Raw genomic sequence first — 17,040 nt, 5'->3', positions numbered from 1 at the left:
TGAGCATCAAATGTATCAGCGTCCCTGTGCTGAAAAAATGGCAGTGGGGTGCTTTGAACTGAAGCTTGTTCAACAAGCTTCAGTTCAAAGTGCCCTGTCACCATTTTTCAGTGAAGAGATGCTGATACGTGTGATGCTGGAGCGCATTAATTTCTGCACTCCAGTGCTGGATTTACAGTGTGCCCGAGCAGCCTGTGTGCATGTGTGTAAGTAAGTGCCTTAAGGGACAGATGGTGTAAACCTTGATCCTCTTGGGAAATTCAGAATGCTCGTACAGATTTAATGGCCTTGTAAGGTAGATTTCTCTCCTCAGTGACTTTTTTGGGCAGTTTTGTTTTTCCTTTTTGGGGGGAAAAATAGAATTTGGATTTTAGCCACCAAAGCCTGTTGAACACCTTGCATCCATTGCTGTTTTTCAAGTTAACTCATTTGCATGAAAAAATACACAAAAACCATGGGAAATGCTAAAATATATTGCCAAATTAAATGCTTCTTTTACATTACCATTTAATACCTCGTATTCCTATTTAATATTCTAAGTACTGGAAATTTAAATCCCTTTCCCTATAGACTATATAAGTTTAACAGGGGCTATTTTAATAGAAATAGATGTACCTCAGCTATTTTGTCATCTAAATTTCAATAACAAAAATTCCACAAATGTCTTATCTGGTCTTCAAGTTATTTGCCAAATTCTTTTTGAGGCAGTTCCTAGCATTAGATTTGCCAGTGTGAATTCTTGTGTAAACCTGATTTGGTTTTCTCTCTGCAAAACTCATGAACATTCCTTTATTATAAGAATCTCAGTCTGAAAATATCATTTTCCATACAACTCTTCCAATTTAATATTTGCCCTTTTATTCTGAATGTTGAATTTCCCCAGATAAGCTTCAGTTGGTTTCCTTGGACTTAATACTGAAATGCTTATCAACCCATCTACCTGTATGATTAGGGACCTGGAGGATAGACCCTATGAGAAGAGGATCTGGGAACTGGGTTTGTTCAGTCTGAGCAAGAGAAGACTGAGAGGTGGCTTGATAGCCACCTACAAGTACGTCAAGGGTGAACACCAATATCTAGGGGAACAACTCTTCAGAAAGGCACGCCCTAGGAGGATGAGGACCAATGGGCACAAGCTAATTGAGGAAAAATGTAGGTTGGACATAAGGAAAAACTTATTTTCCATAAGGGTATCTAGAACCTGGAACATGTTCCAAGCAGAAGTGGTGCAGTCACCATCCTTGGAGGTGTTGAAGAGGAGGCTGGACAAGCACCTCCTTGAGCTCATCTGAGCCCAATAACCTCCTGCCTATGGCAAGGGACCGGACTTGATGATCTTACAGATCCCTTCTGGTCCTTTGATTCTAGGATTCTATACCATTTCTGAAGAAAGTATTATTAATAGATTTACTAATTTTAAATGTAGTTCTACTCTGACGAGTGGCTATATTCTCGCTAAAGATACCTGTGCATATTTGGAGCCATCTTTAACTTTAGAAACAAATATTTATTTTATTGACTTATATAAGACAACACTTTTAAGACAGTATAGCATAGATTACATGCCTTCTTGTGCTTCATTAAATTATTGTTTCCTAAGGTTCTAGACAGACAAACACTTTTCAAACAAAAGGGTATATAACAAGATATACTTATCAGAGTGGAAGCATGGTTTCAAATATTTTGGTATTTTTAAAAGGCATGTAGGTCCCTAAATAGCTTTCATGAATAGGTTTTATAGTGTAGTCTGAAGTCATTAACTTTCAGTCACGCTTAAATAAAAAAATGATCTGTGCTACATTTAAATAAATGTGATATAATCACAAGATTGATATCCTTAACTTAACATTTCCTAATGTTAATGCTTTTTTATTGTTGTTTATAATCTAGATATACAGTATTGCCAATTCTCATGATTTTTGGCATTTTTCTTAAAAGTCTACGCTTCAGGAATGTGAACTACGTAGCTCGCTCGCTCGCGCTCTCTCTCTCTTCCATATACAAGGAAGGGAAAAAGAAAGATAGGTAGAGAGTGTGTGTCTGTCTGTCTGTACACACACACTTTTGTCACATTCCCAAAGCATAGACTTTAAGAGCAACACCCCAAATCATAAGAGTTGGCAAGACTGGATATATAAATGAAAAACAACTTAGTAATTAAAAAATAAATTGGCAGTGGGGGAAGGTTAGAAGGGGGTGGTATTTAGAATGTTTGTAACTTTATTACACATCTAGAAAAACAACAGCGCCATTGCAGCAGTCACTAGACTGAACAGGTAAAGTTGGGTTCCTAGGCAGAAAGAGAGACTATTAAAATATGTATAAATTAAAAAAAAAACAACAAATAAAAATGACCACTGTAAAGGAAGCAGTATAAGAAATGCCAATTATAAGCATGGAAATTCAGAGTCTCAACTGGTATAAACAAAAGAATGGATTCAATTTGAATTTCTTTCTGAACGTACAGAGGGGTTGATAAAATCATACGTTTAGAACATACCTGCACTAGTGTGACAACTGTAACTGAAGCCTGAACTGCTCTGTTGAGAGAAAGTAAGATAATGTTTGGATGAGAAAAACTGGAAGCTTTGAGAAGTTGCACAGCAAAATGACTATTTCTTTTTATCAAGAATTTGCCAAACAATTTGCTCTTCACCTGAGTTACCTAATGCTTCTAGCCCAGATTCAGAAAATGACTGAATTGATTTTACCTGAAATAATCTCTCTGAAAATTATTAACATATCACTTGCTAGAAGTATTCAAGAAGTGATGTTTCCATATAATTTTGAATGGGTTAAGACTTCATAACTTCATTAAAAAAACCCTATGAAATGATCTAATAATGAAGCAAAGTTTGCAGATTCAAAGCTCAGTAAATATAATACATATCTTATTTGTATCTTGAGTTAGATGGCAAAGCTTCTCATACAGACAAGTTTCAGATCAGTTAAGTTTAATAGGACAGAGTAAGTTCATCTGCACTGAATCCACCAAACAACTTTGCTAATACAATAGTCACTTTACTTTTCTGCTTCCAAAAATATTTTCCACAGTCCAAGAATACAAAGAATACAAACTCCAAAAAGAGTTAGCAGCAAAAGAGTGAAATTAATTGTGTATGTGTGGAAAGACTGATAGCAATCATATTAAAAAATTAGTATATTTACAGTGATTTAATACAGTTAAGTTAAATGTACATTTAGTACAGAAAAGTATAGAATATATTAATCCTTATGGATGCATATATTTCAGATTAATGAACTGACTTTTTAAATAAAAGCCCAGGAGGAAGAGATCTTAGTAAAGCACATATATAACTGAGTAACTGTATAGAAAGGACTTGTTTCAGGACGAAATGTCCTATAATTTGGGTCTTTTCCAGACAATTCTACAGTTGAATTGGTGGGAGTTTGCATGTATGCACTCTGTTTAAAATCAGACCTTGGCTTGAGATGCTTGAACAACAAGAATCTCATGCAAATGCCATAGACAAATGACAGTTGTTTATTTATTATTGTATATGTCATGAAGTATAATCTGTTTATATAAATTTAGAGTTAACTTATATTAAACTCATAGTTTTTTTTAAATTATTGATCTATATTGTGTATATTTTGATTACTGATCTATATTGTGTACAGTTATTGATCTATATTGTGTATATTTTATATTTATATTATATGGCATTATAATGTCGGCAAGTGTCTTACTAATCTCTACACTTGTTACAACATGCCTGCCAGAAATCAAAGTGAAAGTTATAAGCCTATTTGAAACAACACAAAACTATATTTAATAGTGGCCTTTCATTTGTGCTCTGCTGTTTATAATGGAATCCCTGAAGGAGCAAATTCCAGAGGATGAACTCACATAATATTTAGCTTTAGAACATAAAGGCAGCTCAGTCTCTCGCATCAGTTAGGATAGTACACAGGGTAAAAGTTGTTCCTAAATCATTCATTTATAAACACAAAAGATTTAAAACAAAGCAACTGGGAGCAAAAGTACAAGTTGGGAGAGAAAGGACTTATATTAAGATAGATCATTTTTGTGGAGAGACTGAAAGTTAAAAATATTTATTAGCTGAACCACTTTCCATGTATCAACTGTATCTACATTACATATTCTATAATACTGATTTCAGGGGCCAGAACTTAGCAAAGACTGGAGAAGAACCATTCCATGGATGTGCATGTGAAATGACAAGTACTTGTTCTGTTCCTTGCAATACTTACAGGAAATGAACACAGTGGACATAAAATGTTATTTTGCCTATGAAAACTCCTTGAGGTGCGTCATCTATAAGGAGATGAGTCAGCTCCTTGGAAAAAATGGTCAATTTCCTTATCCTAGTCTTCTGGTTGCCAGACTCCCTTTGGTTTCTTAGAGATGAATGCTGGTCTCCCAAGAGAAGGCTGAGAGGTGATCTTGCGGCTGTCTACAAATTTATTGGAGGGGGAATGGGGGTGACACAGCAAGGAATAGGAGATTCTCTGTTTACCAGGGCACCCCTTGGACTTGCTAGAAATAATGGGCACAAACTGACAGGGAGCAGATCAGATTAGACATCAGGAAGAACTTCTTTAAAGTAAGGGTTGCCAAAATTTGGAATGAGCTTCTAAGGGAGGTGGTGCTCTCCCCTACCTTGGGGGTCTTTAAGAGGAGACTGGACAAGCACCTAGCTGGGTCATCTGACACCAGCGCTCTTTCCTGCCTGGGGCAGGGGGATGGAGTTGATGATCTGCTGAGGTCCCTTCTGATCCAAATATCTATGAATCTATCGATAAGTTCCTCTATAGTCTTTGAGGTAAATGCTGCACTTTACCTGTCAAAAGGGACACTGCCTGTCTTTTAGGAAAGGGAACGATGCTGTCTCTCATCCCAACCCTCTCTGACCTCACTGAACCTGGAACTATCATTCTACTACCTCTTATTACCATTGGTTCTGATCTTATGTCCTGATCCTCCAATTGGCAAAAGTATGAGTAAACTGTAATGTTCAAGGCACTGGAGAACAGTCCCTGCTTATCTATAACAGAATGCGAGATACATAGAAAAATAATCTGAAAGTTTTTTTCCTAAGGAAAAGAAATAATTTAAATTTACTTTCACAGATTATATGATATGTCTTTTCATTAAGTACTTTCCTACTGGAAAAATTCCTTTTTAGAAACTCAGAAGTTCATTTAAGTGCTATGCTCCTAGAAGCAGGGGGAAGAGATCCTAGGGAAGCACATATTTGCCGTAATTTTGTCTCATGACTTTTACCATTTTTGGATTAGCCAATCATGCAGCAGTAAAAATATACAAATATGGACTATACCCTGTACATATTCACCAGGTGCCCTCTTAATGTCCTGTTTTCCAACAACAGCACAATTGTTCTGAGAAAACAGTATCATTTTTTTCTTTTATACCAAATTTATCAAGATATCAGATCTAGGATGGCCACAATCATTCTAGCAAATAAGCTTTCTTTTAACATTGATGATACAGACTTGATGGAATTTTTGTTCAAGAATAGATTCGATTTTCACCTTTATTTTTTTCTGAACATACCGCACTTGAACCTAATCATTTAAAAGGGAAAATTATTGTTCGTCCTAAAATGCTATGTTCACCTCATCTTATAAATGCTGAGGTTCCAAGATTAGAGGTTACTCGGAACAAAAAATTAATATCCGTCTTCCTATAGGGAGACCTTCCATAGCAAAAACTGGTACGTTAAATAATTTGTAACCTTTAAAATTGGTGTTCGCTCTAGCTGGTCTGAGATCTGAGCTACAGGCAATGCCTACTCCAGCCAGTCCAGGGAGGGTGCAGTGTGTAGTGTGGGTTGCAGTGGGATCCATGTGTGGCACAGACTCTGACTGGCCAGAGCAGGTGCTGGATCCAGCATGTGGGGGATCCATGGACCACACTTCTACTCGCTTGATGACCCAGTGCCTGCTTTGTCCAGTGTGGGACTGCACTGCATGTGGCACCTGCTTTGGGATCTGCACTGTATGTAATGCCCTCCCTGGTTCGGCTGCAGCAGGTGCCATGTGTAACACAGTCCTTGACTAGTTGGAGTAGGTGCTGGATCCAGTTAAAGCACTCCCACCACCATTATGAAATGCACAGGTTCAATGTCTGTTTGCCAGTCCGGCCCTTGCTGTGTGCTGCCTATAGGTCAATTCAAGACCCAGGGCCAGCACTGGGGCTGGGTAATGTGGCTCCATGGGCTAGATCCATCCCAGAGGCTGCACCTCACACCCCTGCTTTAAAAAAAAACCCATCTCTTTGAAATATTTGCTGCTTAAGTGATGTTGAAGAACTGGAACCCTCTCATTCTCATAAGTCTATCTGAGGTACTAAGTTTCTTATAACTATACCTTCTAAAGGACCTTTGAAGGTTTATTAGGTGGTATTTTTGGTTTAGTGATTCTCAGGTATGGAAAAATAAGGAACCCGGCTGACGGAAATCCTGTGAAATTAAGTCTGTTTCATTCCCTTCCAGCAATATAAACTTTCATTTTTTCTAAGTCAAATTTTGGCTGTACTTCCTGAAAGATTTAAGAAGCTCACAAGGATGTGAGCTTGCAACTTTTTATTCTCTTGGACGATAAACATCAAGAGAGACCCCGATATGATAAAAATGAGTAAATTCATGGGCCCTTTTCCATTCTCTGTGCTAGAAAGAAGTTCCCTAAAAATGCATGATGTGTTAGATTCCTCTAGAAAGCACTGAGCTAAAGAATCCTTTTGCTTCTCATCCTCTTTCTAGGTTACTTCAGGAAGCTGGAAAGATTTGGAGAGGTTACTTAAAGCTGGTACTGATGCCACCTGTATTGTGGCATATTGGATGTGGAATTATTGAAGGTCCCAGGAAATGTGACATAGTAGGGATACTTGAGAGATGTACAAAGCATGGAAATGTGTGTAGCTAAAGTACTAGCCCTCTACTTTGTACTTGGGGGCAGGGTTCAATGTTATCTATGAGTCTTGGCTTAGTGCCACAGAGAGATTGTGTCAAGGCTACAACTGTCCTAATGTCTGTATGTACATTTTTTTGATCAAATTTAACTCAAATGCTTCGATGATGAAGGACTTACTTTAGGTCTGGTGTTTAAAAAGACAAAGCTGATTAAGAGTCTCAATCCACACCTGGAGCATGTAACAGTAATATTTTTAGTATTACTTCTTTATTTCCGTGCCATTCTGTGGCTTGCAATGATATGCTACTTCAGCAGAGGACAATCAAACTTAGTAAGATCACTCCAGGATGTTTTAGTTCAACAAGACATTCTCAAGGATGTGCTATGCTAATGTGCATCTTACAGAATCCTGTAGTGCCACAGGTAGAAATCATTATCACCTATAAGGGATGATGGCTAAGACTTTCTGAACCCCTGGCCTGTTTTTCAGACAAAGATATCAAAACCCTAACAAAGAAGACATACCTGATTTGAAACTCAGTCTAACATAAAGGCATCTCCACCAAACAAAGTCTGTGAAATATCAAAGACTCAATGGAAATGGATCTCTCAAACATTTGTTTTTAAACCAACATAACAGGAAGAAGCAGTTGAAAGAGTAAGAGGAGAAAGAACTTCACTTCAGGGAGGGAAAAAGAGCTCTCTCAGACTAAAAATGTTTGGAATCAGAATAGCAGCAAGTCAGGAAACCTCCTCTATTATACACAATAAAAAATTTAAAAGCAGACTATTATATTAATAGCAGAATATTATATTAAAAGCAGACTGAATAAGTGCTGACTATTATTTTTAGTAACTTGGCATGGTCTATTCATTGCTGAGATAGGCTGGGTCAAGGAAATTACTGCCAGTCACATGCTGGGAACACAGACCCACAAATGAAATCTACTGCATTTACTTACCATAAAAGAACATTTATTCCTCAAGACCTAAGGGTTCAAATTTTGAAGTTACATAATTATTATATTGAATATGAATTTCTGTTCCTACCTACCCTGGTTTAGTTAAAGTTGTAAAAATACTAACTTATTTTCCAGTCCCCCAAATTAAAGCTTATGAAACCAAATTGAATGGAGTACAGGAAAAAATCCAGAATGAAATAAAACTTTCAATCCAATAATGTACTAATTTGGTGAAAGAGCGGATTTGTTCCCAAATTTATTTTGGTGGAAAAAGGTATTCAGTAATTCTACCAATAACAACAACACAATGCTAAACTTGGTGTGTGAATATAGAACAAAAAGTAAACATAAGTAAATAATAAGTGTAATACGTGCTATTTCAAAACCAATACCAAAACAAAATGATAAACATTTCCAGGAGGAATGACACTGTTTTAGATACTACGTAAGACACAAGCTATAATTACTAGTGAAATGAATCGAATTGAAGGTAGTATTATTTATAAAGGAAAGGAAATAGAAAGAAAAGCTAATTTGATTGCCATATATACTCCATAGAAAAGTCAAGAAAGAGAGTCAACTGGAAAAAAAGAGAGTATTTACAATTTGACTGAGGAAGGTAGTTAAATTCATGCTTAAGCCTACCTCCTGTTCTCCCACTAAGGGGCTTAAAAGATAATGACCTTATCTTAGCAGTTATCCCACAGTGTAATTTTTACATTAATTACATTGGTACAGTACTGAATTAAAAAGCACTTATGCTATCAATTTGAGTTCTGCACTGTAAGCAAACTACATAAAATGCATAAGTAGCTTACACCTTCCTAGCCCTCTGTACGTCTAGCTCACACTTCTATAACCTGGGCATTATGTTTGATCTTTTAATATCGCTGCAATGTTACAAACTTACTACTACTACTAATAATACAGGGTAGTTGTTAAAACAAAGTTTAACAACCTTGGGTTCATCCTTTAAATAATGATATCAAATTTACATTATTATGTAGATTTTATAACTAATTAAAAATTCTTAATAAGTGTCAATGACCATATGCTAAAATGGATAATAGTATGTAAACTCTGCAGGTGAAAATGTAAATAAAAAGAAATGTTCTTATAATCAGGTCCAAAAGTTTTAGATGCTGAGCATCTTTCCCTGCATTCCTACTGAAGACATTTTCTATGCTACAACAAAGAAAAAGAGCAAACGTTTTACTTCAAATAGCAATGCAACACAACCTGTTGGCTTTCATTCATGGTAATGTTAAGATTTTTTAAAATGTTGATATGCTGTTGGATTATTGTTACATTTGTATATTGGAAATATTAGGATTAAGAGATAAAGAAAAGTGTCAAATATCAGATGTTGAGAATTATTTTAGTGCTCCACGAGCGCTTGTGGCACCAATTGTGGAAACTATGGTTACTCTCTGTAGCATCTTTAATTTAGATGTTCTTATGAAAGCAGAAAAAAATTCTGTTCCTTCATTATCACTACTTACAGTTTCAACTCACTGCTCTACCTTCTCTACCTTTTGAGATGTCCAGTTCACCAATTTCTTTGTTCCTTCTTGATTTTTCCAATCCTCTCTCCTACTGTTTCACTATCAAACTCTTACAGCTGCACAGTTCAACCCCTGTACCACCAAAACATTTGCCCTTCTCTCTGACTACCCATTTGCTCTTATGGTTCCCAGTTCTGCTTCTTACAGGGATGTAAATTCCCTTTTGGAGATCCTCTAATAAAAATGTTGTTGTTGTTCTCTTGGATTCAGTACTACTTTACACTTATTCTGTCTAAATGATTGAGACTTCTAACCTCTGTTACCTTTTTTCCATCTTTGAGTTTCTGTTTCAATCTTATACCAAAATTCAAGTATCCCTTCAGTGTCTTTGCCCAGTGTCCTGCCAATTGCTTCAAAGACTTAACCAGTACCCCTAGTCAGTATTGCCTGTCCTGCTTTTTTTCCCCTTACATCTTTATGTTTCATTCTAATAGTAAAAAATGACAATTCCTTCCCACTAGCAAAGCCATTATGTCTAATACTGAGTTTATTAGAATTCCATACAGGCCTGTGTTTTTCTCCCTTTATCTAGTAATACCAAACACATTTGCCTATCTCTGAATTTTGCAACCTTAATATTATTTTTGTTTCTCTTTATCTGATTTTAATGCAGTCTTCCTAAAATCCGATTTTCCTTCCTTTCTCAAGTGCTTCCCTCGTATCTACACCCAAGCCTTGTCCTGGAAATTTGTCCCTGCATCTAGTGTAATCTCCTCACTCACTTTTTACTTCCCAGCCCATCAAAAGACAGCTGTCATGATTATATTTACCCTTTGACACTGTTTCTCCCTTGTCAATAGGTGTGGTGATAGGTATCTTGCTCCAGACACAGAGGCATGACACTGAGCCTTGCTCTGGACTCAGGCCAAGGACTGCCATCAGATGACCTAATTGCAAATGGGAATGGGTTTTTTTTGGCTGGCAAGTCAAGAATGGCTGGACATGATGACAGGTGCATGATCCCTCTTCTTATGCCATTGGCTACAGAAAATGGAGTGCCCTTGTACATACTACCCAAATGGCACACCTAGCTTGGAATGAAGACCACTACTTGCATTTTGTAATAGTTTCCCTCTTCTTCAGTATGACAACCCTCACCCTGATTATATCCCTTCTACCCATCCTTTTCCTATATTTTTGGTTAGCTGCAGCTTTTGTCTATTTCATCCAATCTAGATTTCTTATCTTCTATATTGCTCGTATTTACTTGGAAGTACCTCTCACTTAAATTGTTCTGTGTTCTGTTCCATTCCTACTTTCCTTCAAAAATTACTGAAAATTGACTGATCTTTTAAATCAATGAATTAGGGGTTATGCTGGAATGGTATTACTGCACTTCAGTTATGCTGGAATGATTTGGGGGAGGGGGGTCCTTTTAAGTTATATTTGTGGTGTGTAAAACATAAGGATATCCTTTTGAGTATAAATAGAAATCCTCAAAAATAAAACAAATATTATATATCCTGTGAAAGACTTTTTTGGATCTGTATTGTACTACATATGCACCTGCTGTGCCTTTAGAATCCATGTTCCACAGGGCACATATCTGTGTTATATCTAGCACAGTCCACCTTTTGAACAGAGCCATGTACACTGACAAAGCTATATACATGCTGATGAAGTGGACAGCTGGACTGATGCATTCATATAAATGTAGTACAACTCAGTGTTTGTGTTTGAGGGGAAAAAAGACAGCCCATGGTATAAGCATAAATGGAAGCTGGAGGCTGGTATACACCTGAGCGTTCATCTGACAACACTAACTAGAGTGGCAGTGATCTCTTCATTAGCACCAGCAATCCCTACAGTTGTAGAAGTTTTGTGGAGTTCTCTGCTGCCACAGTCTGATATAATTTCGCCTCCATTTCTCTTAAAGTCTCTGAGTTCTCAAATCTTTGCACCAGTTAGCCTCTTATATATATTAATTAAAAATTACAGAAGCCATGAAATAGGAAGGAACTATATTATATTGTATATTATCACTAGAGTAGGCACAAGGTGAAAGAACTCGCATCACATTCAACCACAAGGAAACTCAGGAATTGGCCAGACTAAAGAAGTATAAATATACACTACCAAAGTGATAGTAAACAGGATAAATAATCTTAGAAAGGACAGTATGATGATGATGATGACAACAACAACAACATCTAAACATCAGTTATTTTGGGTTCAACTTTAAGAAAGAGAGACAATATCATAATACTGCTCCACTCAAAACATTAAATATATGTTGTTATTGTAAAGTGGCACAATCATTCTGGATATCTATTGAACCTTCATTGAAGGCCACCAAATCAGATGCACAAGACATTTTTACTGGTTTAAGAGGGGAGGGGGAGAATAATTCCGCCTGGAAGTACATATAAGCTGACCCACTGTTTCATATGTCCACTTCTATCCCACACTAAAAATTAAGCTAAACCACAATAATTTACCCCTAAATGAAACGAGTAGTAACTTAATGTGGTTTAGCTCCCACTTACCATGCAAAAGACAAAGCAGTTACAGTGGATCAATCTGAAATGTGGTAAGTCCCTCCCCCTTTTAAATCAGTAAAGTTGGGGTGTTTTTGTCTATATCCTATGAATTGGTACTGAAGAAATTGCTATGTACCAAAGAATTTGCTTCAGGATCCTCTCTCTGCTATACTTATGTACTCAAAAAAACCCAACCAACCAACCAAACAAAAAAAAAAACAAACCGAAAAAAAGAAGTCTATCCAGTATCATTGGGCACCTACACACATGCAGCGAGGCTGCTCTATCACAGCACATTGGAGGAGACTCAGTTACTCAAGTCTGCTTTAGCGTCACATGCATCAGCGTCCCTTTGCTGAAAAATGGTGGTGGGAGCATTTTAACTAAAGTTTGTTCAATGAGCTTTAGTTAAAGCACCCTGCCACCATTTTTCAGTGAGGGGACGTTGATACATATGATGCTCCAGGGGCTTTAGGGGCTTTACATGTGATGCTCCAGGTCTTGGAGACGCTAATTAAAAAGTGCCTTCCCCCCACTCCTGGAGCATGTGTATAAACGCCCACTGCTTTTTAAGGAAGAGGGAAACTTATAATATTATAAGTCTTGATGTCATTTAGAAAAACTTGCCTCTGCCAAAAGACAGTGAGGCTTTTCTTAAGTATTAGGAAGTAACTGGCAGAAAGATTATTGTCATGTCATAATAAAAAGATCTGTTCAAAATACTACAAGATCAACTGAACAAAAGAAATGGATTATAAGATGAAGGAATATCAAGCGCTTTAAGTGGAAAAAGAGTTTTAAAAGATACATGAAAAGTAGGTTTTTTGCAGATTTTTAAACTCACTATTAAAACAGCTTTAAATTACTTTTCAGAAACACTCTTCTATGATTGTAACTTTGGTAGTCATTATTTCAATTATTTAAATTTTCTTGTAACCTGGAGATCAAAATGCATTTTCATGACTTCACCGCTAATGTCTAAGTCTGTTTAAGGAGTACTTTACACCTGTATCAGAGCTGTACATCCCTCTCCCCCCAACCTGTTCTATGACTGACACATAAAATAAACATACATAAATAAATATGAATGGGCTTTGCATATTTTCAAATATGCACATGGTTTGTGATAAATATGCTTTCATAATAAGAATACGTACAAGTATCCGAATGGACAGTACTTGTCACATACTATTGGTTTGCATTTCTTAGGCCGTGGGCGGCACTGACAGATCTCACAGTTGTGGGCATCAGTCTGGAAACCGAAGGAACAATCCAAGGAACAACCTGATATGAGGCCAGTACACAGCTCCTCTCCTGTGAAGAACACATGCAGCTTAGCACAACATGAAAACTTTTGTTCATATCAGAAAAAGGCATCTGTAAGCAGAATCAACCTTGTACGCTCTAATACATTACTAGTAAGACTGCTTATCCTAACCTTCTGACCACCCTAATTTAAAAAAAATGCTAAAGAGCTCTACAGTACTGACTCCAAATATACTGTTGAATACTATAATGCATGCTTGCTTTTTAAAACATATTTCTAAACCAAAACTTGGGAGTACCATCTTATATTTAAGAAGTTTCCAGAGATAGAAGATTCCATGGGAGTCCAACATTCAGAAGTCATGCAGTCATACTAAATTAATTATAATAAAATTTTGTAATACCAGGTACTTTCATTTCAGCGATGTTTACTCAAAACAAATTACAGGACCATTATTTATTATGAGTCCCAGTTTGTTACTAACACTATTCACAAATGTGCACAAACATTCATTTCTAGAAATGATTCTGGGAAAGGTAGCAGTACAGACATGTAGAGTGCAAACACCCCCTCTTCCCTGCTCCTTGCATCTTCCTAAGACCAGGTGATCCTGGTCTGCATAAAGTGCGGGCTGCTCCCATCCTTCCATTCCCAGAAGGATTGGAGCAATGAGGCAAAGCTCTCTGCCTGCCTCTCACTTGGGAGAGAGAAGCAGGCAGGGGGCTTGCCCCTCTGGGAATTCTGGAGTGAGAGGTAGGTAGGAGCTAATTCTATTCCCTGCACTTAGCTCCCATTGCCCATAAGCAGGATGGCACGGGGGGGGGGGGGGGGGGGGGGGCAAAACACCGTGTCCACTTCTTAGTCTGGGGACCCTGGTGTGTGAGGAACAGAGAGAAGCTGGTGGCTGCTCCTCCCTCCTCCTTCTAGGAGTAAGAACAGTTCTCCCCCATGACTTCTCCAGACCAGGGTGACCCTGGTCTTTGGAGGGCACAGGAGTCTTCTCCTGTGGTTCTACTCCTCTTGGTTCCCAGGAGTTAAGCAGCAGGAAAATGTGCAGACATTCGTTCTTCCAGGAGAAAAACTCTGCTGTAAATGACTTTATCTGTCTACAGTCAGGTTATTTTTTCTCTTGGAAAGGCCATTTTTGTTCTGGGAGAAAAAGCTGGAATGTATGCTGGTGGTTTCTACCAGGAGACTAGCAAACCTCCCAGTAAAAATAGGATGTCTGTATATAGCCACTGCTACCAATTCAGAGATTAAGCTCTCCCCATTAAAAGCATATTGCCACAATATACAAGGAGATGACCTAATTTTACACTTGCTAGATTAAGTCAAGGAAAGAGCTTGAGGCCAGAGGCCATTGACATGCTTAGTAATACCCTGGTGGCAACAATATAAAGAAAATGATTGACAGGAGAAACCTTGGTAATTTTACTAAAGTGAACATAACATGACTATTATGAAGCTTTACGCGCAGTGAAGCTTTATTATTTTGAAAACAGCAAAGTGAATATATAAAGCGTTAACATACTTTAAGACACTGCCAAAACTGCAGCTATATAGATGACAAGTGCCTGTTTGTTTCTTTTCTATCTTATATTTTTAAGCATAATTCTATAGCAGAATACACATTCATAAGGTATATGTTAACACCTGAAGTACAGAATAATAATGAAAGGTTAAATTCATTTATTGGTTATGGAGGTATGAGAAACTAGTTGAGCAAAACCAGACTTTTGACAATTTGGAGTTTAAAAAAAGTAGGAGGAGTAAGTGAGTAACAGTACAGAAGCCAAAGGAAAATCAATACAGAGAAGTCAAGGATATAAAGAAAAAGATAGGAAAATAAGAATCATCAAGAGAAGAATGAAATAGATAGGACTGCAAGACCTCTATATACTTCCACTCTTGGAAAGCACCAATGGTGCATCTTAGATCAGTGGAAGCCTTCTAGCACCAGTGCTCCTTGGAGTAATTCTGAGCCCCCTATGCCTCTCCCTGCCATTCTGAATACTTGGAAAGTGGGGCTATAAAGAGGGGGTTAGGTATGCTGACCACCTGATTTCTTTCCACTGAAATTAAGACTCTGAGGAAGAAGGAGGTAGAAGTAATCTTGAAGAACTCACGGGTGAATAACCTTTAATTTCCCAATCTCAAGTTCTTGAGTGAACACATACCTTTCTGCTCAGCCTATTGTCCTTGCCTTTAAAACAAAACAACCCCAAACCTATTGTATATGTTTAGTGTTCTATGTTATGCACCACTCCTATGGAGCTACAATTTTTTTTTCACAGATGGCTGAAATGTGCTCCCTCTCCTTATGTTCATGCAAACATGCAAATCATTGCTCTGGTGTTGTCAATCAGAACTTGAACCACTCTTCCACATAGATGAAGAAAGGATTTAAGAGCTCAATATAATATTTTTAATTCTAGAATGCTGAGATGTAATGTTTTCTTTTTCTTCTCAGAATCTCATACAAGACTGTCAGATTATCTTAACAAACTCCCCAGCCCAGATTGGAAACTCTGGAAGTAACTGTAGCCAAACATAGCTGGGGACTAAATCTAATTCCTCTGATGGACAATGGAGATATTACATGAGAGACAAGAGTACATCCCTGGGCAGTATCAACTTCAAAACATGCTGCCTATGTTTAGCAAACATTGTCTTGCTAGCCAGTGCTGTAGGAGCTTCAACTGCAAATATATAAATATTACTTTTTGCACTGATGAAATGATAAGGTCTGTCAGCTAAAAGAACATCACTGTTTAACACCGGTTCTTTACTGCTGTAAGAATTTTTAAATACCTTTTTTTTTTAATACAAACACTGCCAATACCAGAACTGATCCAATCATTTAACTCTAGGTTGGAGCTGCAAGTGATTTCTATCAATTGATCTTCATTCAATCTTAATATTTAAAATCAGGGTCTATATCTTTGGCTAAGTCTTCTTATGAGAATATCCTATGAATATTCTGACATTTTGTATATGCTGCAATGTTTCAAGTTACTTTTTTAATACCCAAGGGGCCACAGACGAACCAAACAGAAGTGCTTTGTATTGGTAATAGCCTTCCTCAACACATTACAGGTATTTTTGATGCACAGCTCTCATGAAGTTGTGAAAATAAGCACCCTAGGTGCTTGCAGACATAACCCCCCACACCAACAATACCCCCCCTCCCCCAAATAGCACTTTACCTTAAACTCAGTGCATTCCCACGCCAAGTCTCTCACACGCCCAGAAGAGGCAGAGCATTGCTTCAACCTGACTTGCCTGGCATCTGTAAATATTGGGCACTTCTGTTGGGGGGGGGGGGGTTGGTGCTGTCGCAGGGCACCTCGGTGCTCCTGCTCCTAGAGAGGGGAAAGCTGCCAGAGGAGAAGCTCTGACAGTACATAAGGAGCCCCAGCGGCAATAATGAGCACAGCTGCAGGTTGCCAGGGCAACTGATAAGAATCAGCTGGCCAGAAGGGGGCAGGGCCTGGCCTTTATAAAGCCCAGGGCTGAGGCTAGGCTAGCAGTTCCCTGCCAGCAGCCAGAGAGACAGGAGCTCTCTCAGCCCTGACACTAGAAGCAGTGAGAACCGCAAGTACTGCTGGGGCAGAGTTTTAGAAGGCAGCTCGGGAGGCTTGAGCCGTGGTGAAGTTATAGCCAGGCGGCTTTAATTTGTGTTACAGCCTGGGGGCTTCTGGTTTTGCTTTGGCCTTATTTATTAATACCGGAGGTTTGGGTGAGGCTGTAGGGGTTGGAGGAGGCCTCATAGGGGGCTCACGGAGTGTGAGAACCCCGGCGCCAGTAAGGGCGCAACTTGTGGGGGGCATAGACCCCAGCCCTAGAGA

General features: G+C 38.1%; 1 protein-coding gene across 1 annotated transcript in view; it reads right to left on the bottom strand.

The window, feature by feature from the left end:
* Positions 1 to 17,040, bottom strand: part of CRIM1 (cysteine rich transmembrane BMP regulator 1) — a 379,726-nt gene that overhangs the window by 59,951 nt on the left and 302,735 nt on the right. Inside the window, exon 9 of the mRNA XM_006265483.4 lies at positions 13,083 to 13,239. Within this exon, the coding sequence (XP_006265545.1) occupies positions 13,083 to 13,239 (157 nt within the window). The remainder of the gene's footprint in view (positions 1 to 13,082; positions 13,240 to 17,040) is intronic.

This window comes from Alligator mississippiensis, chromosome 1 (genome assembly GCF_030867095.1).
Source record: "Alligator mississippiensis isolate rAllMis1 chromosome 1, rAllMis1, whole genome shotgun sequence".
Taxonomy (NCBI): domain Eukaryota; kingdom Metazoa; phylum Chordata; order Crocodylia; family Alligatoridae; genus Alligator; species Alligator mississippiensis.
Note: the sequence above shows the minus strand (reverse complement) of the source record. Positions and strands in the feature narration are given on the sequence as shown.